The sequence below is a fragment of the Kogia breviceps genome, chromosome 11, assembly GCF_026419965.1.
Source record: "Kogia breviceps isolate mKogBre1 chromosome 11, mKogBre1 haplotype 1, whole genome shotgun sequence".
In the NCBI taxonomy this organism is placed as follows: Eukaryota; Metazoa; Chordata; class Mammalia; order Artiodactyla; family Physeteridae; genus Kogia; species Kogia breviceps.
The window spans coordinates 79,897,791-79,922,924 of NC_081320.1; the positions used below are offsets into that span (position 1 = coordinate 79,897,791).

The window sequence follows — 25,134 nt, forward strand, 5'->3', positions numbered from 1 at the left end:
TGGAAAGCATTTTCAAACTTTATTTACAACTGTCACAGTGACAAAAAGTAGTTTGGAAAAAAAAAATGCTAGTTTCTCCCTGAGCCTCAAAAAAGAACAGATAGAAGTTACAGGAGGTTCAACTTACAACAGGCATTTTTACTGAAATACTAGGGGGTGTTTTGTTTTGTTTTGTTTCAATAGCATCCGTTAGAAATACACACAAGTTACTTAAAAAAAAAAAAGAGAAGGCCAGACAGGAGCTCAGCCACTTGACCAAGAGCAGCTGGGTCACCCCAAGAGGCTCACCGCTGAGGGTCCTGACTTAAGCTGTCAGCCCCTGGCCTGCTCAGACTCCACGTGACCATACAAAGGGGTCTAGCGACCGGCAAAAATAATAAACCACCCCCATAAACACACATATACACAAAGCAGATTTGTTATGCAGTTTACAAGCACGTTCCCATCAGACGGCAAGACCAGGACAGATGATACAGGGGAGCAGGTGAGAGGGGGACACAGAAACATGGGATTTTCAAAGGCAAGACCCCATCCACACAGGGAGGCACGGGATGAGAACTGCAGCTGCGGGGGTGTGAGGGTAACTGGGAAAGGCTCCCTGCAGCCAAAACAGAAGGAGAAGGAGAGGGAGAGCGAGAAGCCCCCTCGCAGGGCAGGCTGCAGGCCCCTCCCACTTGCTCGAGGAGCTGGAGGAAGTTATTGCCATCGGTGTGTGCGACACACGCAGACAACACAGAGGTTGGGGGCAGAGGGGTGCGGGGGTGAGCGTTGGCTTCCCAGGACCAAGTCCCGCTGATGCAACAACAGCACACGCTGGCCCTCCTGCACCAGCGTTCTCCAGAGCCACACTAACCTTGAGGTATTAAGTACAACTCTACACGCATGTCCCAACTGGGAGCAAGCTGGACTGACTGGAGCCCTGAGGGGACATGGTGGGTGCCTCCGTTGGCCGAGTTCAGCCCCAGGGAGGGTCTTGAGCTCACCTCTTGGCTGCACGGTCCTGCTCTGAGATAGATATGGTTGGAAGGGCTTGTCCTGCAATCTTTGCAGCTCCAGATGGTTCTTAACTATGACGAGGCGCTCTAAGTCCAAGCTAGCCTTCTCTTGCAACTTGCCCTTGCAGGGGTCAGGTGGGAGGTGAGGAGGGATGATGCGCCCTCATCCTCCCCCCTGCATCCAGGAACACCGTGGAAGAAGCCCAAGATCTCATGACACCCTTTAGTTTCAAATTCAGTCCCCAGGCCACTGCATGAGAGCCTGTCGCTGCCATCCAATAACTCCCAGGCTCTGCCAGCTCTCAGGACCTGTGTTAAAGCTCACTTCCCCCACAAGAGACAGAAAAAGCCTCCTTCATTCGCCATTCAGCTCCCACGGGAAAAAGAGGCCAAGGTCCCACGTGGGAATGGGTGCTGTGGCAGGCCAGGCTGGCTGGACTCTGCGGCAGGGCTGGCAGCCACCCGGCCTGACCGCTGTGCCAGGGCTGGGAGGGTGGAGACGAGGAGGAGGAAGGGCCAGCCTGGGGGATCCCACCACTCTGTGCCTCTGCCCAAAGGGAGCGCAAGTCTGGGGGAAGCAGGTGGGGATGGACCTCGGTGTCCAAGCATCTACATCGGCCCTCCCACAAGGGTGGGAAGGGCTCTCGCTACTTCCAGAAGGGCTGGGGGGCAAAAAGGATAAATCAAGGGAGCGCTCAACATTGCAGCCTCTTTAAAAACCTCCAGATTACAGGGCCACGCGCACCTGCTAGGGCCTGAGGGGAGGGTCTGGAGAAGGAAACGGGAGGCGTTCCTGGCATCGGCATCACCTCCAGCTGGCTTTGCAGGTTGCCAGCCTCCACTGCTCTCCTCTGCCTGCCTCCCCGTTACAGACCCACACACCTGAAACAAAAACAAAGGCTGGCAGCGGGCAAAACTAGAGAGAGATGAAGACTTTGTTGTCTGATGTCCCAGCAGCCAGAGCGAATGCTTGCTGGGTAGGTACTTCCTGGCTGCACTTCTCTGCTCAATGTTTTCTTTAAAATGTGTATTTTCTCTTTCATCTCCTGTTTGTTTTCGTGCCCCAGACGTTCCTTGCTAGCTTTGCACTTCCCCCCATCCCACCCCACCCCCAGAGCCCACTGGAATCCCACGGCTGCCCCAGGCCTGCTTGAGTTCAGATAAAGATCTCCAAGACGCCTGCCTCCCCACACCCCCCAACCCCTGCTCTAAGCAGCTTCCTTTCTCAAAGGTCTGGCATGTTGTCGCAGAGGGCTCCGCTGCCCGACATCTCAAAAAAGGAAAAGAAAAGAAAAGAAAACCAACTCAGTGATTTGCAGGTGCAAAACGGAAGCCATCATCTGACTTTTTCAGAACTACTGTGGCTCATGCTCTCCTTCCATGGTAGCGGGAAAGAACACAGTTCAGGTACAGATGCTGTCTGGTGTGACCCTGTGGGAGCCGGCGTGGACTCTACTGTTCCTTGTCTTCGTTCGGTGTCTCTTCACAGTTACCCTGCGCATCCTCCTGGACCAAGAACTCCTCGGGGGGCCACCGGAGCTCCCCGCTCTCTACCTCCCCCTCTGTGGGCTCCACCACGATGGAGGGAAGACGGTCCTTCAGTTTGCAGCAGCGGTCGAAGTCTGACGGGTCAGGGAAGATCTGAAATAAAAGCAGAGAACCCCATCATGTACACGTGCAGGACCGAGCCCCCCGCTATACACCAGAGACCATGCTACGCCCCTGGGATACTGCAGAGCAGCAGGCAGGAGCCAGGGAACAAACTCTGGGGCCGCAAAGGAAACCCAGACTAATCCTGAAGCTGAAAGTTTTCATGGCAGTGCCACCAAATTTGTGTTTGTACTTTTGGGTTTTGCTTTCAGATAAAAGAACTCAAAATCATGTCCACAGTGAGTTACATCTCCATTTGCAGCAAGCATTTTACTCTAGAAGTACAATGCATACGACAGGTGCCATAACATTCCATTCCTCCCAGGAAAATTATTGGCACCTACCAGGTACTTTACATATATAATTTGGACCCAACACAGTCAGGCAGAAACATAGGTGATGCTCACGTCACCTGAAAGAGTCCCAGGAGATTCCTGGAGAAGGAGGGTGCCCAAACCATTCAGCCTGCAAACGAGTGGTGGTAGAATGGGATCAAACCCAGGTCTGTTTGACTCAAGTCCGTGGCCAATACCATGTGCCCCTCAAGGAGACGGGTTCTGATCTCGCTGTAGCTGTAAAGTCAAAGTCAAATCAGGGTTGAAGGCATGGCCCCAGACACGGGCACATGGGGAACATAATCCCAGGCTCTTTATTCACCTATAAACAACACCTGGCTCCTTGACGGCTCTACACCAGAAACAGACTACTTCTCTTTCCAGAGTCCTGTCAACGAGGTTCCTTTTTCTGATGCCTACTGTGTGTCCTGACCAGAGCTGGGAGAAATCCCAAACCAGGCTATAAAATCCAGGCTCTGCGGCTTCCCTTTGCACACACTGCCCTGTGGCTACAGCTGACCCAATTCTTTGCCCAGCAGCTTAAGTACTTAATCCGATGGGCTGCTGGTCTCTTGCCACACACAGCCCTCGGGGACACGCCAGAGAGCCGGAGAGAGGAGACTGTCTGGGACGCTGGGGCTCACAGAATCACACGGCACCTGCAAGGCCATCTCTTCCAACCTCTCCATTTGATAGATAAGGAAACTGAAGCCCAGAGGGGTCAGGAGACTAGCTCAGGGTCACACAGCATGTTAATGGCAAAAGAAAGGAAAGCAGAGCCTGGAGGGGGTAGAGACACACATTTGAAGAGATCCTGGGGTTTCCCTGTGCTGGCTCTGTTCCTTGGAGGTAGTAGAAGTGCTCTCCTAGAAACTCAGGCCTTCCCAGCTTCTGGGGTGTTACGAGGGTACCCAATCTTACTGCACCTAGCCTCACGCAGTGCTGTCCCCATCAAGTCCCTGACCATGTCAGGGGCCACGTGGGGCTTCCGGGAATCAGGGGCCTCAACACAACCTCCCCAATCCCTGCAGACGAGTGATTATTAACCATTTATCCAATAAAGCCCTATTGCTGGGGGATTAAGTCTTAAGCCAGCTGCACAACCAGGCATCATTAAAGACTTAACGAGGCTTATAAACAGTATTGTAATGGCGGCCAGGAGGAAAACAAGGCAGGGAGGGGCTAGGCTAGTGGGGTGAAGGGAGGCACGGGGAAAGATGACGCCCCCTGTGGGCTTTCTCTTCCCGATGCAGCCAGCCCTGCAGGTCTGCCCCTGGACTGGGCTCTGCGCACAGACCCACATGCCGAGCAGGGAGAAGGTCAAGTGGCTTACTTGGGCCCCTCCTCACTTCTCTTCTGGGGAGCCGGAGCCCCCTGCTGTGGGTGAGGAGGACACAGGTGCCCTTCCGAGCACAAGCCTTGGGCGTGGGTGAGGGGAACCCCACGAGTGGAAAGTATGCTACAGTTTACCAAGCTTTTTCAGATGTCACCTCCGATAGGCCTCCCCTTCCCCCCCCCCCCCGCTGCCCAGGAGCAGAGAGACCCTGGGGCTCTGAGGGTCACAAGGAAGAGCCAGGATTCAAACCTAGATCTCCTGTCTTCAGCACCTGTGCCTTTTGAACAATGAATGGATGCCACTGGGTCAACATGCCCACTTCACAGAAAACTGACCAGGGAGGGTGGGCAAGACCCTAGGCTTTAATGGCCCATTTGGCAGTTCAGGCCCCAGGATGACCATCTGGGCAGCCAGGTCCAGAAGATGAGCTGCCCAGTCCAAACAGTTGTTCTAAATCTTCAAGGACAGAGCTGCGAAATATCAAGAGGGCATGGACACCTGGCCCGAGACAGCCCTGGGCCCCTGCCTCTACCCTCTGACCTCAAGCCCAGGGCTGGGCCTATGCTGTGACTCCCTGGCTGAGAGAGGGGGCGCCCGGCTCCTAACTATGATCACCCACTCTGAGGAAGAGCCAGAGAGACAGGCAGCGGCAAGGCCAGCAGAGAGAGGAAGAGGACAACAGGGTGGAGAGCATATGATTTTGTTCTAAGCTGGGAATGCGTCTTTAACTAAAAGTAGGGGGAGAAGTGTTAAAATAAGGATGCTGCTGATGATGGAAGATATGCCAGGCACAGTTGCTGAGCAGAATCTCAATCTTCACAACAATCCTCTGAAGTATGCAGTGGTGTGATCACTATTTATAGATGAGGAAACTGAAGCACAGAGAGGGCAAGTGACTTACTCAAGGCCACAGAGCTAGGAAGCGGCTGAACGGGGACTCAAACTCAGACCCACAGGACTTCGAATGAGGCGCTCATTTGACAACACATAGTGTCAAGCCACATCAACCTTGACATTACTTGTACAACCCTAACCGAGACCTCTCAAACACCCAGGCCTCAGTTTCTCTTTTTAAGAAGTGAAGTTGGCCTTCTGGTCTCACTAGGTGGGTGCAAATCCTGAGCAAATACAGAGATGATAAAATGCTTTGAAGACATATGCTAAATTCAAATTGGAATGTCCTCTTTGGAGCAGTTTCAACAGGATTCTGAGAGCAGTCTCCAACAGCAGTTTCAAACTCCAAGCAAGAGGCAGCAATACTAACACAGTAATTAAAATAACTCCAGACAATGCCTTTCATACCGGGAGCCACACAATTAAGTCTTTTAAGTCCTTGGGGGAAGTCTGAGCATTGAACTTCTGATACTGCTTACTTGCCAGAGAACTTTGCTCCCTGAATTGCTCAAAGCAGGCGCCATGGAAAAAAAACCTTTTTTTTCTTTTACAAAGCCTGTTAATTACATTTTTAAAAATCACTATAATAATCTAACCCTCCCATCAGAGATTATATTGCATTATCAGATAATACCAATTTATGCCTCTGAAAATTGTAGCTCTCTCCAAAGACAAACAAAACGCACCCAGAACCAAACAGCTTCTCATTTCCTCACATCCAGACAGAAAGCCTTGCAAAGCAAAGCTGAGTATTTTGCCAGTACAATCTTATCTCTGACAGCTGCCTAAGAGGCTGACCCCAAGGAGGTCAAGATTTTTCCACTAAGTCATGCTTTTTAATCATCTAGGCAGCAGAAAAATGAGAGGTTGCAACGGCAGTTTGACGGGGTGGGGAAGGCAGTGGAAAAAAGGACTCAAGTCAGACTTGCCAAGCACATGACAGGTAGAGTTGGGGCAGCAGGCCAGCCCAGCATGCTGTTTGCCTGCAGGAACTGGCCAGGAATAAAGCACTGCCCCTGTTCCAAAAAGAAACTGCTTCTGGTTAAACCTCTTACCCCAAAGCGCCCCTTTTCTCCTTGGACTGCAGAAGGGGAAAAAAATCCTTTTCGTTTCTCTCTGAAGCAAAAGGCTCCTCTCTAAGGTGTCCAGAAAGGAAGAAGAAGCATTTCTTCTCTGAGAAACATTTCCCACCCTCACCCTCCAGGGCAGGACAGATCACAGAGCATCCATCCTAGCTGTGATCCTCTCAGCCCTACCTCTTCCTCTGTCCATCAACACTGGACTCCACATCCAGCTGTTACTCTCGGCTGCCAGGGCTGATGGCTTGGATGAAACTAATAGACACCAAGTTCCCTCCTTTGCAAATGACATCTTGGAGATCACATGCACCAAGAACATCCCGGGTCCCTCATGTCCCACTGTGGGGAACAGCAGGCATTCAAACTTGGTTATGGTCAGTTTTATAGGGGACACTTCTTCAAAAGCATCCTTTGCCAGGTGGCCTCCAATCCCAACAGGATCTGACATTTTGGGAACTCAAATGAGTTCACTCAAAAGCTCAAAGGAGGGGCTTCCCTGGTGGCACAGTGGTTTTAAGAATCCGCCTGCCAATGCAGGGGACACAGGTTCAAGCCCTGGTCCGGGAAGATCCCACAAGCTGTGGAGCAACTAAGCCCGTGTGCCACAACTACTGGGCCTGTGCTCTAGAGCTCGCGAGCCACAACTACTGAAGTCCGTGTGCCTAGAGCCTGTGCTCAGCAACAAGAGAAGCCCCCGCAATGAGAAGCCCACGTACTGCAACACAGTAGCCCCCACTCGCCACAACTAAAGAAAGCCCACACGCAGCAAGGAAGACCCAATGCAGCCAAAACTAAATAAATAAAATAAAATTTTTAAAAAAAGGTCAAAGGAGCTTTAGGACCTTCTAGGAAGAAACGGTCTGTGAGATGTAGTTTGGATGCCAATATACCGGAATTTCTGCCTGTAGATCAGAGCTGTCCAACAGAACTTTCCACAATAATGGAAATATTTTCTATCTGCACTGTCCAATGGTAAACACCAGCCACATGTGTCTCTTAAGCACTTGAGGCTAAAATTTTTAATTCCCTTTCATTTTTGTTAATATAAATTTATATGAAATATGTAAAGTTAATATGAATTGAAATAGCTACACAAATAAACAGATAAATATGACGACAGTGAAAGCAGGACTGTCCAGGAAAGCTCAAGATGTTTGGCTAATAGACCGACATGGGAGGCCTCAGAGCAGAGAAGTCTGGGGTTGAAGGTGAGCTCCTGGAGATGAGGAATTAGTCAGCAGGCTTTTGTTGAAAGTATAAAAGTCGCCGGTCAGTCGGCTCTCATTTCACCCACTGAGGGGAACTGAAAGGTAATACCAGGGCTCCAAAGGCCCGAAATTTGGGGGCCTAGCTATCGACTGTCTGCCTCTAAGCCAGGTGACCTAAACCTGGCTGCCTCTGGGGTGGGAGAGGAGAGAGATGCCTGGCACCTAGGATGGAAAATGTGAGCGACTCTGGTTGGAGCAGCCCTCCCCTGTGTGCGTGCAGCCCTCAGCCATCACCCCTGACAAACAACCCGAGCTGGCCACAAAGAAGGTGGAGGGTTCGGCAAAGAGCTGAGATGCTAATAGGGAAAGCGGACACCAGCAGGTAGAGGAGATGAAAGGTGGTTAACTAGATACAAAGGGCTAATTACCAGTTCTGCAAGCTGAGACCCAGGGAGCTTGGCCATCCTGCTCCTCTTTGCTGGGATGGAACAGAGGAAAGAGGCGTGCTGGGGTGCGGGGTGGGGGGAGAGGGCAGGTGGGACAGAGGGCCTGAGATGAATCACCTCTGGTTCCAGAGGAGGGGCTAGAAATCAACCTCAAACCTGTGATGGAAAATCACCACTCCCACAGGTAGACCAGGAGTCTGAAAGATCTGGCTTTTCCCTTGTCCCCGTGCCTTATTATCTCTATGACTGGGGTCAAGTCGTTTTAACTTCTCTGAGCCTCAGCTGCCTCCTGAGTAAAATGAGGAAGGAATTTCCACTCTACAGTACTGTTGAAAAGATTACATGATGCTTCAGGTTGAGTGCCAGCACAGAACCCAACAGGCTCAAAGATGTGGAGGCCCATCATCCTCCTTTCCTCATTTATAAATTGGGATTACTACTAATTCCCATCTTATAGGGCTTTGGAGAGAATTAAATACAGGTATGTCTGAACATGTTCTATAAACTTTAAATTCCTAATGATGGTTCTTATTCGGTAAAGCTGGGGTCCCCAGGGAGCATTTTACAGTAGGGCACTGGAACGTCTGTAGCTGTGGCTTGGCACAGGAGGAAATCAGCAGCACTCCTGGGCTTGTGCTTGCAAAGTCTAGGCCAGGTTCTCCGGACAAATGGTTCATCACTTCTCCTACAGTACCTCTTTTCCCAGGGCATGGGTTAGGCCAGCTGGAATGGAAGCCACTGCCTTGTCCAGATCCCGGCCTTCCAGTGGAAGCCCCTGCAGCGTAAGCCTCCCCATTACACATCCTCCACTCCTTCCCCCAGCCTACTCTAGGGGCCTGCCGCCTGGGTTTCTTATTTTTCCTGGAGAATAACAATGGATTGGCCTTGTGTGTTTATTCATTCCTAGGAAGGGCTGGTTTATAACAATGGGCAGATCTCTACCAGCATCCTGCTCTGCCAAAGGCCGAGTGAATGAGGGGCAGCTAATTCAAAAGAAAAGTACACCCTGCTTTTTGTCCCCTAACAATACGTGAAGGCAAGAAATTGGCTACTGCCTGGATTCAGGGGATGGGGAAGAACATTCTCCCATCTCCACTCGGATGCTGATGACCTCATTCTCCATCCTTGAGACTCACGTCACTCAAATCTCCCCTGGACTGGGGTTGTAGACTATCCACCTCACCCTCTCCTACGCTTCTCTGGTGTCTCTAACCCTACAGGAGACTTGAGCAGAGATTTGGGGCTTTATAACAACTGTTGGATCTCCTTCCTTTGGATTAAAGATGCTTAAGCCTCCAGCCTTGAAACTTAAAAGAAAAGGAAATCCTCTGGATAAACACCATCTTTCATAAACATCTCTCCAACACACACCCATCCTGCAAGTCAGGAGTTCCAAATTCCAATTAATTAGCACTAATTGCTGCAGATAATTTGGGCCCAGAGAGCTGATGGGCCTTTTGCAATGTTACAGAACATCTCTCAAAGTTCTCCAGGGTGGTAAGAAAACACTGCAGCTATCTGGCATAGGATGATTTCAAATACCCCCAACCAAATATCCCCCTGACTATCTCATTATTGCCCTTTGAAAAGAAGACATGCTTCCCAGCCATCTCTGGGCCTTGGATGAGAGAGAGGATGGCCTCTCTCTCTCTCTCTCTCTCTCCTGCTGGTGCCACCCAGGTGTCCCACAGCCACACACCCACCCTCTCTCAGAAAGCCCAGACTGACAGGGCTGCCATTTCCAACCACTCCCTCATTCTTTGTTTTGGAGACAAAAATCTTGACTATTTAGCCTGGTCCCATAGCCTCCCATTCTTCATGTGCTTGATGAAGCAGTAAAGATGAATTTTTATTAAATATTGACTGTTAAGTACATGTTGTTTTAATATACTCTGTGATGAAATGCAAAGTCGGCATACAACACTTCTGGGTACACATTAGAGCACAGTGGTTGTCTCGCAGGAAAGCATTTATGGGATTGAGCTGCGAGCTGAACTAGCTGCTTTTTCCATGGGACACCATTTTTAGTTGAAAGAATGACCAATAACCATGGTTATTCAGACTTGGGTATTTGGCAGACCTGAGCCTGATATTTCAAAGAAAATGACTGATGGTATTTGTTACCAATGATAAAAACTGAGGTCTCAAGCAAAAATTAGAATTTTGGAAAACTTGTATCAGCCACCATAATCTTGACAGTTTCCTATCACTTGAAGAATTTCTGATGAGACCAGTGGAGATATTAACTAATGTGATTTTTTTTATATTATATAACAAAATGTGTTAACTTTGGAAGATCTGCATAACTCAGCGAACCTATATTTTCCAAATGATCAGTACAGCATGTTATGAAACCAAGTATGGGTAAAAAATTTGTTCAAAGTGCAAGATAGGCTAATGAATTTTAATGTAAGAGTACAGAAAGTTCATTGATAAGGTTTCAGATTCCACATTACCACTAACCTTTAAGAAACTACCACTTACTGAGTTTTGCCAAAATATCAAAGAAAAATATATGAAAAGGCTACTAAAATAATTCTCCCTTTTCTAAGTACATATCTGCATAGGCCAGATTTTCTTCATGTACTTCAACTGACACCAATCACAACAGATTGGAAGCAGAAGCAGATGTGAGACTCTAGCTGTCTCCTATTTTTAAAAAAATTATTATTATTATTATCTCTTAACATATTTATTGGAATATAATTGTTTACAATGGTGTGTTAGTTTCTGCTTTATAACAAAGTGAATCAGTTATACATATACATATATTCCCATATCTCTTCCCTCTTGTGTCTCCCTCCCTCCCACCCTCCCTATCCCACCCCTCTAGGTGGTCACAAAGCACCGAGCTGATCTCCCTGTGCTATGCGGCTGCTTCCCACTAGCTATCTATTTTACATTTGGTAGTGTATATATGTCCATGCCACTCTCTCACTTCATCACAGCTTACCCTTCCCCCTTCCCATATCCTCAAGTCCATGCTCTAGTAGGTCTGTGTTTTATTCCCGTCCTACCCCTAGTCTCTTCATGACATTTTTTTTTTCTATTAAGCCAGATATCAAACAGATTTGCAAAAATGTGAAACCTTTCTTTGTGCTGAACTTTTTTTTTGTTTTGGAAAATATATTTATTTTTATTAAAAATCATTACTTATATTAACATGTAATGGTTCTATTATCATTTTAAAGGATTAATAAATAATAAAAATTTTAAACTGTTTTAATATCAAAAGATATAACCCACATGAACAAATATCTCTGAGGGTCCTAAGTAACTTTTTAAAAAGTAAAAGGGACTGAGATTTAAAAAATTGAGAGCCGGGCTTCCCTGGTGGCGCAGTGGTTGAGAATCCGCCTGCCGATGCAGGGGACACGGGTTCGTGCCCCGGTCTGGGAAGATCCCACATGCCGCGGAGCAGCTGGGCCAGTGAGCCATGGTCGCTGAGCCTGCGCTTCCGGAGCCTGTGCTCCGCAACGGGAGAGACCACAACAGTGAGAGGCCCGCGTATCACACACACAAAAAATAAATAAATAATTGAGAGCCAATAGCCTGGAGAAAAAATACCTTCACAAAGATGACTCCATAAGTCAAGGTTGAAGGGTAATATGCTTTAAAACTGGAAAAGATTTGAGGGGAACATAAGAGGTGCCTTCAAATATTTAAAAGGCGCCTTCAAATATTTAAAAGGCTGACATGAAGTCTAAGAGACAGCAGATTTTTTTTAACTCCAGGGGGGCCTATCTAAGATCAGAATGGAGGATTTCACTGCATTATACAACTTCTAACAAAAATGACAGAATCAACTCTCTCCATTACAGATGGGGAAGGCAAGGCCCAAAGAGATGCTGGGAGTTGCCTGAAATGACATAAGACAGTAGCAAAGCCAAGATTAGAAACCAGTTATCCAGATTCATACTCCATAATCCCGCTGCGCTGAAAGGTTCTGAGCAGTGTCCACTGGCAGTGTCCAAAGAACACGTAAGTGACCCAATGCCACGCTACTGTAGAGTGCGTTCCCACATCTGATAGAGACTGGCCCAATCTCAAAGGTAGCCTCCCACTCTGAGTTGCTACAGTATCTCAGTTTTGATCCCAAGGAAAAATCTATTTTCCCAAGGAAAATATCTATATCCACGATCTCCAAACTTGGAGATTGAAAGAATCTTGAAAGAATTTTGAAAGAATTGAAAGAATTTTGAAAAACTGTCTCATTTCACACCTTTTAAAACCGACACCTAAAACTTCTGCTATATTATAAATATTACCATTTTAAAATAAACTTTTATGCCACTCTTTTAAATAAGTACTCAATGGCTTATAAACACCATAGCAATTTGATATCTACCATCACTTATTTTAAAAACTCATATACAAGCTCGTAAGTCAAATCTTATTCCTTTCTCTACTTGAAAATGTATTTCCATTCTACTGCTCCGTAGAATTTTATCTTAATGTATTTTCATGTTTGAAAGTTTTTAGTCATTAACTTTTTTCATACTTCTCTGCAATAAAAAGATGTATTTGTAAATTGGCTTTTAATGTTTTTATGTCCCATGACCCTAAGGCTTGTTAGTTAAAAAAATAAAATTCTGGACTGGCTGTTTGCAGCTATTAGTATATAAGTAATAAACATACCACAAATAATTATTAAACACAAAGGTAATTTTTCACTGTTTTTTTTATAGATAGGTGGGATTTATAAAGCTTCTTAGTAACAACATTTTTAAATGGTCCATTTGTTTGATTCTCCTAAGGTTTCTATACCCTGGGAAGGCACGTTAAAAGATGCACGTAGGTGAGAAGCAGGTCCTCTTCCAAAGGGGGTGGCAGGCAATCTTGATAGGAAAGGTGGGAAGAGAAAACTGGTGAAGCCTGTCTTCAGGAAACGCAATTTTAGAAAAGCAACAGAAGGAAGCCAAAGATGTGGAAACTGATTTCTCCAAAATGCTCTCTGCTGTCACATCCCTTGAAAGTTTCTGTGAACCTCAGGGGCAGCTGTCCTCTGGTTTTAACACTTTGTTAAAACATGAAGGGGTGTATACATAGAACCTGATTAAGAAGTAATTTGGCATTAAAACCTCCAATATTAGGCTGCCAAGGAAAACAGCCAAGAACGTTTCTGATATGGCTTTAACTGCTATATCCAAGGGGGCAAATGACCAAAGAAATACATAAATCATAAGTTAGTATTAGCTTATCTTTAAGAATGCTTCCGTCCAAGAGGACAGATTCAACTCTTGAAGAAAAAAAAAACTCCTTCATGGTAACAACAGTGATGCCAGTCACAGGAAGTCAGGCACCACCATGGTTACGCTTTCCTGTCCACATACACACACTATGGCTCAATTATATTTTTTCTTTACTCACTTGTTTAAAACATTTTTTAAAAAAATAAAATTCTATCACTACATAAATGGAAAAGTCGTATTACTTGTCATAGGTAATAAGCATAAAATACACTAATGTTTTCAAAGTTTGTCTGTGTAACACCTAAATTAACTTTGTAAACCACCAGGCAGTATGTGGACTCTACTGGAACATTGGCCTAGGCTGTTTACCTGTTGCAAAGAACCTGGAGCCTTGCAGTGCTATTGGGTGGAAGGCCCTTGAACACTGGCCCAAGACTTCCATTATGTTCAGATCTACTTGTAAGAGCCCAGTTTATCCTTGATTCCAGGGAAGCAGTATTTCTAAACCATGACCATTCCATAAGCCAGACCTGGAACCCCAGGAAAACCAAGATGGTTCAGGGGACTAAACGTGTGTCTGCTCAACCTTCGTGGGTATCCAAGCCAAGGCAACTACCCTGGTCTTCCTCAAGGTCACATGGTGCTCCAATGTCATTAACAGAATAAAGGAGATAAGTAGGGGAATCGCCAACTCATATACATTTGTAATCCACAGAGCATGTCAACATACCCACTATGGGACAAGAATGTCGCTGGCTAATTTGCAATGCTGGCTAAATGGTGACTAAACATCATTAACTGTTATCATCTCTGCTCAAAATAAGCAATTAACAAACTAGGGGAAGATGTACAACATGTCCCAAACACTTTAAAGTAACCAAACACCTTCCTGACTCTCTCCACAAAGCTCCTCCATCATCCCATTGGTATAGATTTTACAACACTGAGATTCTATTTGCTAGAGCTTTCAATGCTGGGAGCTTATACTATGATAAACTCTTTTATTTGTCTTCTGTTATTAAGGTAATATATAATCAAGAGGCTTAATGATGTTGAATCTCTTTGATTCAGTAATTCTACTTCCAGGAATTTATTCTGAGGAAACAAATCAGACCTGCGCAGAGATTTGTGTAAAATGATATTCAAAGCAGTGTTCTCTGTAAGAACAAAATATGCCACAACCTAAATATTCAGCAATAAGTGGTACATAACAAAATGAAATGCCATTTTACAAAGAAAACCAAATGACAGGAACATAGTCACAATATTATACGAAGTGAAAAAAGATTCACTCTGGCACATACAGTTTTACCTCAATTTTATTTTTTTAATAAAAATGCATATAAAATACTGGAAGTAAACATACCAAAATATTTCAGTGATAGGAATATGGGCATTTAAAATGTCCTTTGTACTTCTCTATATTTTCCTAAATTTCTAAAAGGAATTAATATCACCTTTATAACTCACACATACACACACACACACACACACACACACACTCTCTCTCTCTCTTAAACCTTTTGACTCAGAAATTCTATTCCTAAAACTCTAAGGAAATAGTATAAACTATGGACAAAGATTTATATATAAAATTATACATAAATTATCACATTATTTACAAGAGAAAAATATATACAATTTAAAAATATTTCAACAATTGGAGAATGGTGAAAAAATCATGTTGTAACTTTATAACATCGTGCAGTTATTAAAATGCTGGCTTTGAAGCATTTTTAAGATAAATTGTGGGCTTCCATGGTGGTACAGTGGTTAAGAATCTGTCTGCCAATGCAGGGGACACGGGTTCGAGCCCTGGTCTGGGAAGATCCCACATGCTGCGGAGCAACTAAGCCCGTGCACCGCAACTACTGAGACTGTGCTCTACAGCCCACGAGCCAGAACTACTGAGCCCGTGAGCCACAACTACTGAAGCCCGTGAGCCTAGAGCCCGTGCTCCGCAACAAGAGAAGCCACGGCAATGAGAAGCCCGCGCACCACAACGAAGAATAGCCCCCGCTCGCCGCACCTAGAGAAAAGCCCGTGCACAGCAACAAAGACCCAACTCAGCCAAAAATAAAAATAAATAGAATAAATTAATTTATTAGAAAAAGATAAGTTGTGATTAAGTAAAAAAGCAGAACACAACCCTGTGTGATCTTGGCCATATAAAAATATAAGTTCCGTGGAAAAGATGCTAAAATGTTAACAGTTGCGATTTACGCATGGTGAGATTACGGTGACTGGAAAAAAAAGTTTAAAGAAGAAAATAAAAATTCCATAATGGGCCTATGTTACTTTAAAAATTTGAAAAGTAAGCATAAGAATAATAAAATACATACTTTGCCAGTGAAAATATGAAATTACTCAAAAAAGGGGAAGGAAAAGAAAATTTTCCTGTAATTACAGCACTCTGATCTAAAACAACTGCTATTAACATTCTGCTGCCTGCCCTTTTGGTCGTGTGTGTGCGTGCACACGTGTGTGTGAGTTCATGTAAGTGCATGCGAGTGTGTGTGTGTGTGTGTGTGTGTGTGTGTGTGTGTGTGTGTGTGAGCCTCTGTAGGCATCTCAGGCTCTGTCCCATGGGGATGAGCGGCTGAGCCTAGTGCTGCCCACACACCTCGGACTAATGCTCACCTGAGGATAAATTAGAACTGACACATAGGGCTGTGTCTGGAGAAAATGTTTAGGAATTTGGGAAAACCGAGGATGCTCTCACATCCAGGGTGGACATGTGTTTCAAGCTCTACAAAGTAAAGACAGGAGATGAATTCAAGGTATACTAATGAATTCTTCCTGGGAACCACCTTCAGGTTCAAGTTAGGAGAAAGTCAGACCTAGAGAACAACCCCCCTGGACTGAGGTTTGTGACTTCCCTCCTTGCTCAGGGCAGTTCTCCTTTGGATGAGAGATCTGGAACCTTCCTTCCCATGGGCTCCAGGACAATTACTGGCCGAGTTGCAAGTAGTCGATGTCGCTTCAGCTAAATGCTTGGGTGGCTCTTCTATACAGTTTACCTAAAAGGGGCTTCTGACAGGGTAAGGCAATTAATTCTAGCAGTGAGGGGACTGAGGGAGCTCCCAAACTTCCCTTGAGGTCAAAACAGGCTGGAGAGACTTTTGGCAAATATTAATTTTTTTCTAAGATAGGTCTGTGCAACGAGGGGCCCTCCCCCAGTCAAGGAGTGGGGAGCAGACACAGGAGTTGATTGACTGATCAAGAATCCTCCTGAGCTGGGCTCCGGGACAAGGGAAGGACAGTTGAGTTGGTGAGGCAAGAGACAGCCAAGGGGGGCGCAGGGTCTATGAGACTGCAAAGGAATGAAGTCCCGGCAACTCTGGGCCCCGTGTGAATGAGGGCCTGTCTTCATCCTCCGAGGATTATTTCAGGACTCGGGCCTGAGAGATCATTTCAGGACATCCACTAGACACCCAGGAATAGCTCTTGGCTCCAGTCACAAGATTCGCCACCCAAACTCATCCATTTCCCTAATGGTACAATCCTCCTCTCTATCCGACCTGGGAGACTGGGTCACCATAGAGAAAATGCTGATTCTATAAAAACCCGTGCCGTGGGATAGCCAAGGTGCAGGGATAATTCTCAGTTCAGGAAAGGGAGAGAGGAAGGGTCCAATCAATCACACAGCATCCATTAAGCAACTATTTGCAGGACACTGTGCCTGGCATTGTGGGAACAAAGAGCCATCTAAGACACAGACCCTGGGTCTGGAGAGGGATGAACACACCACCGCTTGAGAGGCCTCAGGCCTAACACAGGCCCTTTGAGAGAAGGCCAGGTTGTATGGCTCCAGTGTGTGTCACGTTGGCTAGGGAAGTGAAGCAAGCTTGTTCTCTCCCTGGCAGTGCTACAGACTCACTGTTGTGACTACAGTCTGTGTGTTGGGGAGGAACCCCATGCGAATAATTCCAGCCCTCTGCAGGCCCTCACCCAGGGGCATTCCAAAACACTGAACACCATGTTTGTGTCAAGGCCTTGGGCACTGAAGGAAGGTGCTGGATCCCTCATACAAGGTAGACGTGACCTGAAACTGACGTGACCTGGGCACTGACTCAAAAAGCGGCAGCACGTTCAGACACAGACCCAACGCCACCCAAAGCAACGAGCTTCTGTGTTTCTGAACCTTGTGGCCCTAACTGCATGCTTGCCTCATGTTCTTACGAATTGCATCAAGCAGGGAGCAGGGTGGACGGGGTAGGGATAGGAAAAAGGAAACTCCCTGGGATTCCAGGAGCATGTCGTGTCCATGGGGGGACATCTCCTGCCAAGTGCTTTGGAATTTTAGCTTTATGTCTCTTCGGGGACAACTGAGGCTTTTTAAGTCTGATGTGAAAGATGTTTTCCTGGTGACCATGGGACTTCTGTGCGCCTGCCCAGCTGGGCCTCCAAAACGCTTGAGAACATGTCGGGTATCACAGCTGGGAGTAACCAACGAGACAAGGGCACCAGGAGGAGGAGACAAAAGGAGGTGATGACTTATGCCTGGAGTGGCCTTGTGAGCAGGGGCTTGAGGGAGGCGGAACAGAGACATGTGCAGGAACCGCAGCCCATCATTGATTTCAACACCTGCATTTACACGGGTGGGAGCAAGGAGAGCCAGCCTTGGGGGTCTCATAAAGAAAGGCTCAGCAGAGAGGTGAGTGAAGAGAAAGTGTTTCCAAACTGCTACCTGACTTTAGAGGTTCAACTGAGACTGTTCTTTGAGAGAGAAGTTGCTGCTTCTGATAAAGAGCGAGGAGGGAGAGATAAAGGAGTCGTCTATTGTTGGGTCTTGGAGATGGAAGAAGCAGAGAGTTCCTATCTGGGGAGGAGCTATTCTCAGCCAGCACAGTGCATTAGACCTGTCCTAATGCAGAGCTAAAAGCAAGGCTCAGACTGCAAGAAGCAAACGGCAGGGCTGTGGCAGAAGAAGGTCACCCACCACTGTCCCTCCTCCCTATCCTATAAAACGCCAGGATATCACTCCCTCCTGTCAGGAAATGCAGGGGAAGCTCTTAGGGAAGGTCCAGAACACGGGGCACTGTGGTACATGTAGAATTAGCACCTGGCTTACAGCGCATCCTCCCTGGCTCCCCTCATCTGACTGGTGGGTGGACGTCAAATGGTAGGAGTATGAGACCAAGAACAGCAAGAGGAATACAAAAGGTGACCAGGGAGGGACATGTATGCTGATCAGAGAGGAATTTAAAGGGCCTTGGGAAGGATAAAAGTTATCAGATCTTGGTCCAGTTGCTTTAGATGGGACAGTCTTAAGTGAAAACTGGGGAGCCATATCTCTGTCTAGAACTTAGCAAGGGGATAGAACTGCAAAAGCCTCAGCAAACTGTGCTGGGGGAAGCTAGACAGCAAGGCCAGAATGCACAGCCCTTGGGTGGTGGCAGCATCAGTGTGCACAGGCAAATGCCCAGGTCCCTTCTACAGGCCAACTCAGGCCCAGCACGGAAGGAGACCCAATCAGAGAGGCACTCTGAAATGCCACATTCTTAGAGTCCCTGGAGCTGGGATGGGGGAGCCTGCAAGGCAGCCACTGACCTGCTCCCCTGAATTAGGGAAAGGAGGAAGGCATTAGGCGCAGATGTTCCAGTCCCAGGGGCCGGAGAACAGGAGGCTGACAGATGCAGCGTGGGGAGGGAGCTGCAGCCAGCAGGGGCAGCAATGTCCTCATGGAGACCCTCCCACTCAGCCCCGTGCGCTGGCCACCACTCCCATCCCGCCCAACATGTCCTCCACTTTCTAGTAACCATTTACTCACCCACGCCAGCCGCGGGGTGTCATAATTCATGCCAAGTGAGAGAGCAGATGTGCAGTGCACACACTGAATTGACTCTCCAAGTAAATGTTAAAGACAAAACAAGGCACTGGCTCTGTGGATTTTTATACAAGAGACGGGCTTACCTGAATCTTTCAGGGGATAAAAAGACATCTATCCGACCCTGAGGAGGCCCTTAAAATCTAAGGCAGAAGTGAAGGTGGGCAGCTTCAGAACCAAGAGACTCAATTTAACTGAAAGCACCACCATCCACTTAGCACCTGCTCTGTGAAGGCCCAGAGCCAGCAGGCACCTTGGGTTGGAGAGGGCTGCAGGAGGGGTGATGGCTGATGGTCACAAAGAGGGAATAAGTCATCCCCTGCCCTCGGACACATGGGCAGGGAGAAGGTCAGGCAGGACCACGGCAGCATCATTTAAGCACAAATGCCACAGGTGCTGGAGAAGAAGGAGGTCACATCTGGGGCAGAGAAATCAGAAAAGCTTCCTTCTGGGTAGGTCTGGAAGGTGGGGGAACAACTGACAAATTCCAGTGTGCCTATTTAGTTTATGACCTTGTTTCAAGGTCAAACCACAAGTCTGAGATTCTATTTCAACTGCCAAGTTGGGATTGATGTCTCCTTCCCACTTTTAGTTCCTTGGAAAAGCAGGTCGCAGTAAAAGCCATGTACTATTATTACCCTCAGTAGGAATGCCAAGAACAGAGTTCAAAGATCTCCTGCCCCCAGAGCCAAGCCTAGCCTGAGCATGTACAATGGACAGGCTCCAGCCAAGTGCAGCCCCAGCCAATCTCCAGAGCTCTGGTGGGAATGTGTTTAATTGGATGGCACTGGCTTTGAGTGGGCCCAGAAAATACCAGTCTCATGACAACTAGCAGACCAGTTCGCTGCACAGCCCTGCGCCTGGCTGAAACAGGGGCAAGCCAAGGGGTATCTGAAGGTGCAACAAAATTAGAGATGGAAGTGTCCTCTCAAAGCCTCTTTCAAGGCCCAGCCCCGGTCTGACCTCCTCCTCCCAAGCCTTTAGATTGCCACACTTCCCTGGATTGACCGTAGCTTTCGTATTGCTCCACCAGATGGCCTGTGTTCCAGTTATGTACATGCTAGTTTCCCATGTGAGCCCTGGACCCTTCCTACAATGCCCAGCATAGCATGTTACATACAGCAAGGGTCCAATAAATACTGCTTGCTTGACGATAACCGCCTCTCCCCTTTCTCTTCACCAGGCAACCAGAAGACCTTTCTGAAATCTTGTGACAGAGTGCTTTGAAGTTCTAGGTAAGATATTTTGGAACTGTGCAGTAGTCCCCACTCAGGTAGCAGGGCAGATTTCCCGAGAGGCTGTAAAAACCGGGCCCTAAGTCTAGCACCACAAAGGGAGATTTGGGGGCCCTTTTCTTAGGCAGCATCGAGTTATCTTAGGAACCCAGAGGCGATTTTATTTTCCTCCTGCCATGGCAACCCCAGTTCAGCTGTCCTCACCCAGCACTGCAGCCCCTTCTTGGGTCATGACCTGCTCTTACCCTCAGACCCAGTGGAATGACCTGAAGGTCAAGACAACTGCCCTGCAGGACCTGGCCCTTTACCCTGGAACACGTTCAAAAGGAGAATAGCAAAAAGCACACACAGACATACTGATGACTGTGTTTGGAAAGGTTTTGTGATGGAAATCTAAAACCCAGAACTGAAAAAACAAAACAAAACAAAAAACACCTCACCTGTAACCACAAAGAGATTCAGTCTGATTCAGTGGCTTGGAAACGGGTATCCAAAAACACCCCAGCTGGTAGGTCAGGAAACTTCTAACCTCCCACACAGGCTGTGGGGCTTTCAATTGTCTCTCTCAGACCCACTCTGAGAGTGGAAGGTACAAAACCAACCGGGAAAGGGTATTTCCCTCCTCCCTCCGAATCCCCTCAGGCTACCTGAATACTTATTTCCAGCCAGCAAAAGGGGCCTGGCCATTTTGACACACAACAAAAGGGCCTTCTCTAACCTCCCAAGTGTTGCTGTCACCTGCCAAATTACCTTACCCAACCTTAGCTTTCATCTCAGCTCTCTTTGATCACCCTCTCTCCATCACACCCACCCGGCTTTCTATTTTCTCTTCCTTCACAGAACAAATGCCCCTGGAATGGTTCTAAGGCAGAACAAGTCTAGATTCTAGCCAAGAGCCAACCCCAAGGCACAGACACATGATACATCAGAAGAGCAAGGTTTGGGAGTTCGAGACTCAAGTCATCCACTCAGTCTGAGCCTGTTTCCTCATCTGTGAAACTGAACAAAAATTCCCATCTCAGTGCCCACGGTCAAGAGTGAATGAGTAACATTTGTGAAGTGCATGGCCCATAGGCACATTCAGCTAATATCTGTTGAATGAGCCCATCACACTTCATTCATCTTTCCCCGGCCAGCCATCCTACACAATTTCCCTAGCTCCGAGATCTTCCCTTAAGAACAGACTCTTTCCTCCCCTGAAGGTAATAACGTAGGCACTCTTCTTGGAAACCTGAAAACAGTTCATTGCCTCGGCGCTATCTGGAGCTCTCTGCAGCGGGCTGCGGGCAGTGGAAAGCAAATGGCAGGCCAGAAAGAGCACTGGGCTGAGAATCTGAAGGTGTTACTTACACCACTTTTTTGGTCCTTATATATTCTGGATCCACCACACAGCATAATCTCTGCTGGATCCTGGCAATAACATCCTGAGAGATCTACCTTTCTGGGAAAGGTCTCTTCAACTCTAAGTAGTTTGAACATTAACCCTGTTGGAATCAGTTGGTCAACCATCAACCAGAGGAAGAACGCAGCATTTGACACAGCAATGCCTCCGCCAGACTACCGTTCCCCATAAGCTGCCCCTTACAGCAATGTTGCTACTGCCCAAGGCTTGGGTGGGGAGGGAAGTTCTGATCTGAACTAACTGCACATTATCACTTCCCCCTTTGCCACCCTGAAGGAGAGAGTCCACAGCAGCCAGGAAGACTAATAATTAATAACATCAGCTCATGCTTCCTGAATGGTTACTGCCTCCCAGGTACTGTGAATGCCTTATCCATGTCATCTCATCATGTTGAATCTTCACCACAATTCTGTGAAGTAAGGACTACTGTGGCCCCATTTTACAGATGAAGAAACCGAGGCTTACTGGCATTAGGGGACTTTCTCAAGGACGCATAGCTCTTACTGGGATACAGAACCAAGTCTGCCTCCAGCCCCAGCAAAAGACACTAGGCTCTAAGGAACCAGAAGGAAGCCAGTACTGAACTTACCTGATAGGAAAGGCCATCCTTTCGGGGGTTGAGGCCAATTTCCTCCATGGATGGGGTGTTCATCATCACCTCAGTCATCTCGGCCGATCTCAGATAGTCAGGGCTGCCAAGAAACCCAGAGCAAAAGTCAACAAACACATGCACTTTCACATGCCTACTCTCGGTGCCTTCTGCTGTTAAATTAAAGGACTGCCTGGAAGCAGGATGAGAGGTGTTCAAAACAGAACTCCCCGTGCTCATGCCCCGAGGAAGCACCTTACAAGCCTAGAGCATCAGGGTTTTCAACCTCCACAAACAAAGCCCATTGTCTGAAAACTGCTCTGGCAAACCTCCTCTTCCCTCCTCTCCTGTATTAGTTCCTACTGGCACAGAGCGACTCTAGATTTTATTTTAAGTGACAGAACTAGAAAAAAAAAAAAAAAAAAAAAACAGTAAGTAGCTGAGGCCGTCTATCTATATTAAAACCAATTCAATCCATCTCTAGGGGAACTGAATATTATTATTACATAATGATAACAGGTCAACCTCAGAGAAACCAAGTTCAATAATGCTGCCTTCCTAAATTTCTCTCTGGTGTTCCTTTTTGCAAAATGTCCCACTTAAAGCCCCAAGGGGTCAGCTTTCTGAAAGCTTCACATCTGCCATCCAACCTCCTTCTCTAGCCCCAGCCACAGCAGCTGCAAGCTCACAGCTTGAAAAACATCCCCTGGATTAAAAGCCTTAAGGATGCCCGGACTCTGACTGCAAAGGAAATTTCCAGAGGGGCCAAGCTGGCCCACCAATGGCTGACATGTGAAAGTGCTTTGTACTCTGTAAGCAGGATACAAATGTTCCATTATCCTCACACAAGCCATGGGCACATACAGGGTCCCGAATGTGTAATGCCAAATAGCACATACCAAAGTCAGTGTACTCCCTACACAACAGCCAATATTTTCACCATCATGCCTTTACACATGGTTAAAAAAAAAAAAATGTAGGGTAAGCCTCATAAAGACTGTATCTAAGGAAACAGGGGTACCAAACTCTCCTTCATTTTACAGCTACTACATAGAGTAGAAATGGCACAGGATTTGGAAACAGAAGCAGTAGGTTCTGGTCCAAGCTATACCACTCAAGTGCTGTGTGATCTTGAACAGGTCATATAACCTCTCTGAGCTGCAGATGTGCTGTTAGTCTGTTACCATGATGCTGATAATGCATATCTCACAGTTATGGTAAAGGACTAATCTGGTGGGGGGGGAAGCATTGCAAACTATGAAATGCTAATCAACTGTAAAATAATACCAAACCTTAATCTCTCAGGGGACAAAAACCCTGATGAGTCTTAACACCATCTTGGCAAGTTTTGAGCGGCCAGGGGCACACAGCCTCCAGTTGCCTTCCAAGTCTCACCCATGTGGTACCTGGAGGTGGGAGGGAAGGAGCGCTCAGAGGAGAGAGGTACGCAAGCCTCCGGGGTGAGGAAATTTTTACTTTGTTTTCAGAGTTCAGTCTCCTTTCTAAACAGAGACAGGCTAGGTTGGGGGAGGGGAGACTAAAAGAAGATGCTAGGCTTCCGGGCAAGTTTAAGGTCAGGAGCCAAGACTCCAAAGTCAGTTTCCCCCTGGGTTATGGAGAGGTTACGGCCCACCCCCAAAGTAATGGTCCAGAAGAGCGCCCACCGGGCTCTCGCCAGGCTCTTAGCCTGGTGTCCGGGCGTTCACTCCTCGCTCCCGGCTGTGGCGCGGGGCCGAGAAGTTGAAGCAAGAAGCATGAACTTTCCGGTTTCTGAGCTGAGCAGGACTGCGCGGAGCTGGAGCCTGCGGGGCCGGGCTCTCCGCGCCCGCACCTGGGAGCGAGCTCCCGGCCGCCAGCGCTCGCCCCCCGACAGCTCTTTCTCTTCCCCAGCGCAGGAAGGAAGCAGCAGCCGGTGCGCAAGTCCCAGCGGCCGCGGGCCTCGCTCTTCAACGAGGCGGGCGCCCGGAGCGCATCCTTCCCAGCCCCGATCCCCGGTCGGGTGCAAACCTCCGTCTCCCCACACCCGGCCCGGGCTCCTTCCCGGCGGGCCCGGTGAGGGCGGCTCCTCCCCAACTCGGGCCCCCATAAAGGCGCATCGGGTTTAGGGGCTATGGAGAGAAAAGGGATAGAGAGGGTGCAGCGAGGGACTGTGCTGCTGCCTGTGGCTTCAGTCCGGCTGCGTGTGGGGAGAGCGTTTTCCCTCACCCCTCGGACCTCTGCAAACGCCGCCGCTGCACCAGCTCAGCCCCGCTGCCGCCGGCCTCGACGCCAAGACTTGCATGCAAACAAAAAGGAAAAGGGGAGGGGCCCGGGGAGAGCAGGAGCCCCCTACGCCAGGCAGGGCGCGCGCCTCCTGCAGCCCTCCGCAAAGGGGCTTTTATTAGCCGGGTTCAGCCGTGACCCCTGGTTCTCCCTGGACCCCACTACAGCCGCACACACACCCTCCCAGCCGTCACTTAAGTGAGGGCTTCGAGTTCACTTCCTTTGTCTGGATGCTCTCAGAGCCACCTCCCCACCCCCACCTTTGCAACCTTGACGTTGACTCCTGCTCGGGCTTGGGCGGCGGGTTAGTGCCCGGCGCCCGCGCCACCCGCTGCCCTCGCACAGAGCAGGCACAAGCAGGCGCCCGGGCCCCGCAACCACGGCCGCGAGACGGATGCCCGCCGAGGGCGCAGGATACTCACCAGTGAATCGGGAAATATACAGACATGAAGTCCTAGGGGAGCCTGACCCACGCCCTTGTGATTTAAACACGGTCACTGCGTCTCAGGTAAGGATGTCACGGGCGCAGACAGGCACAGCAGGCTGCCGAGTGTGGGCACTGGGCGTTCGCCGGTCCGCCTCCCGGAGATAGCCCCACTGCCAGCAGCGTCGGCAAAGCAGACGGAGCTCTCGGCTCTCCACCGAGCTCGCGGCCCCACAAAGAGCCCAGGAAGCCGTATT

General features: G+C 48.1%; 1 protein-coding gene across 2 annotated transcripts; it reads right to left on the minus strand.

The window, feature by feature from the left end:
- LBH (LBH regulator of WNT signaling pathway) lies at positions 1-25,129 on the minus strand. 2 transcript variants are annotated; one of them, XM_059079641.2, is made up of 3 exons: positions 24,876-25,129; positions 22,192-22,294; positions 1-2,636 (listed from the first exon to the last, which is right to left on the minus strand). In XM_059079641.2, exons 1-3 carry the CDS (start codon positions 24,899-24,901, stop codon positions 2,448-2,450), a joined length of 318 nt encoding a protein of 105 aa, XP_058935624.1. In that variant the 5' UTR covers positions 24,902-25,129; the 3' UTR covers positions 1-2,447. The 2 variants fall into 2 exon arrangements, with proteins under 2 accessions (XP_058935624.1, XP_066863978.1); XM_067007877.1 differs by lacking the exon at positions 24,876-25,129 and adding an exon at positions 23,484-23,592.
- Between the last annotated feature and the right edge of the window lie 5 nt (positions 25,130-25,134).

Coding starts and splice junctions, on each gene's coding strand:
- LBH (XM_059079641.2), bottom strand. CDS start 24,901: ATGTCTGTATATTTCCCGATTCACTG. Junction 22,295..24,875: donor GTATATTTCCCGATTCACTG/GTGAGTATCCTG, acceptor GTTTCTTGGCAG/CCCTGACTATCTGAGATCGG. Junction 2,637..22,191: donor AGGATGGCCTTTCCTATCAG/GTAAGTTCAGTA, acceptor CTTTTATTTCAG/ATCTTCCCTGACCCGTCAGA.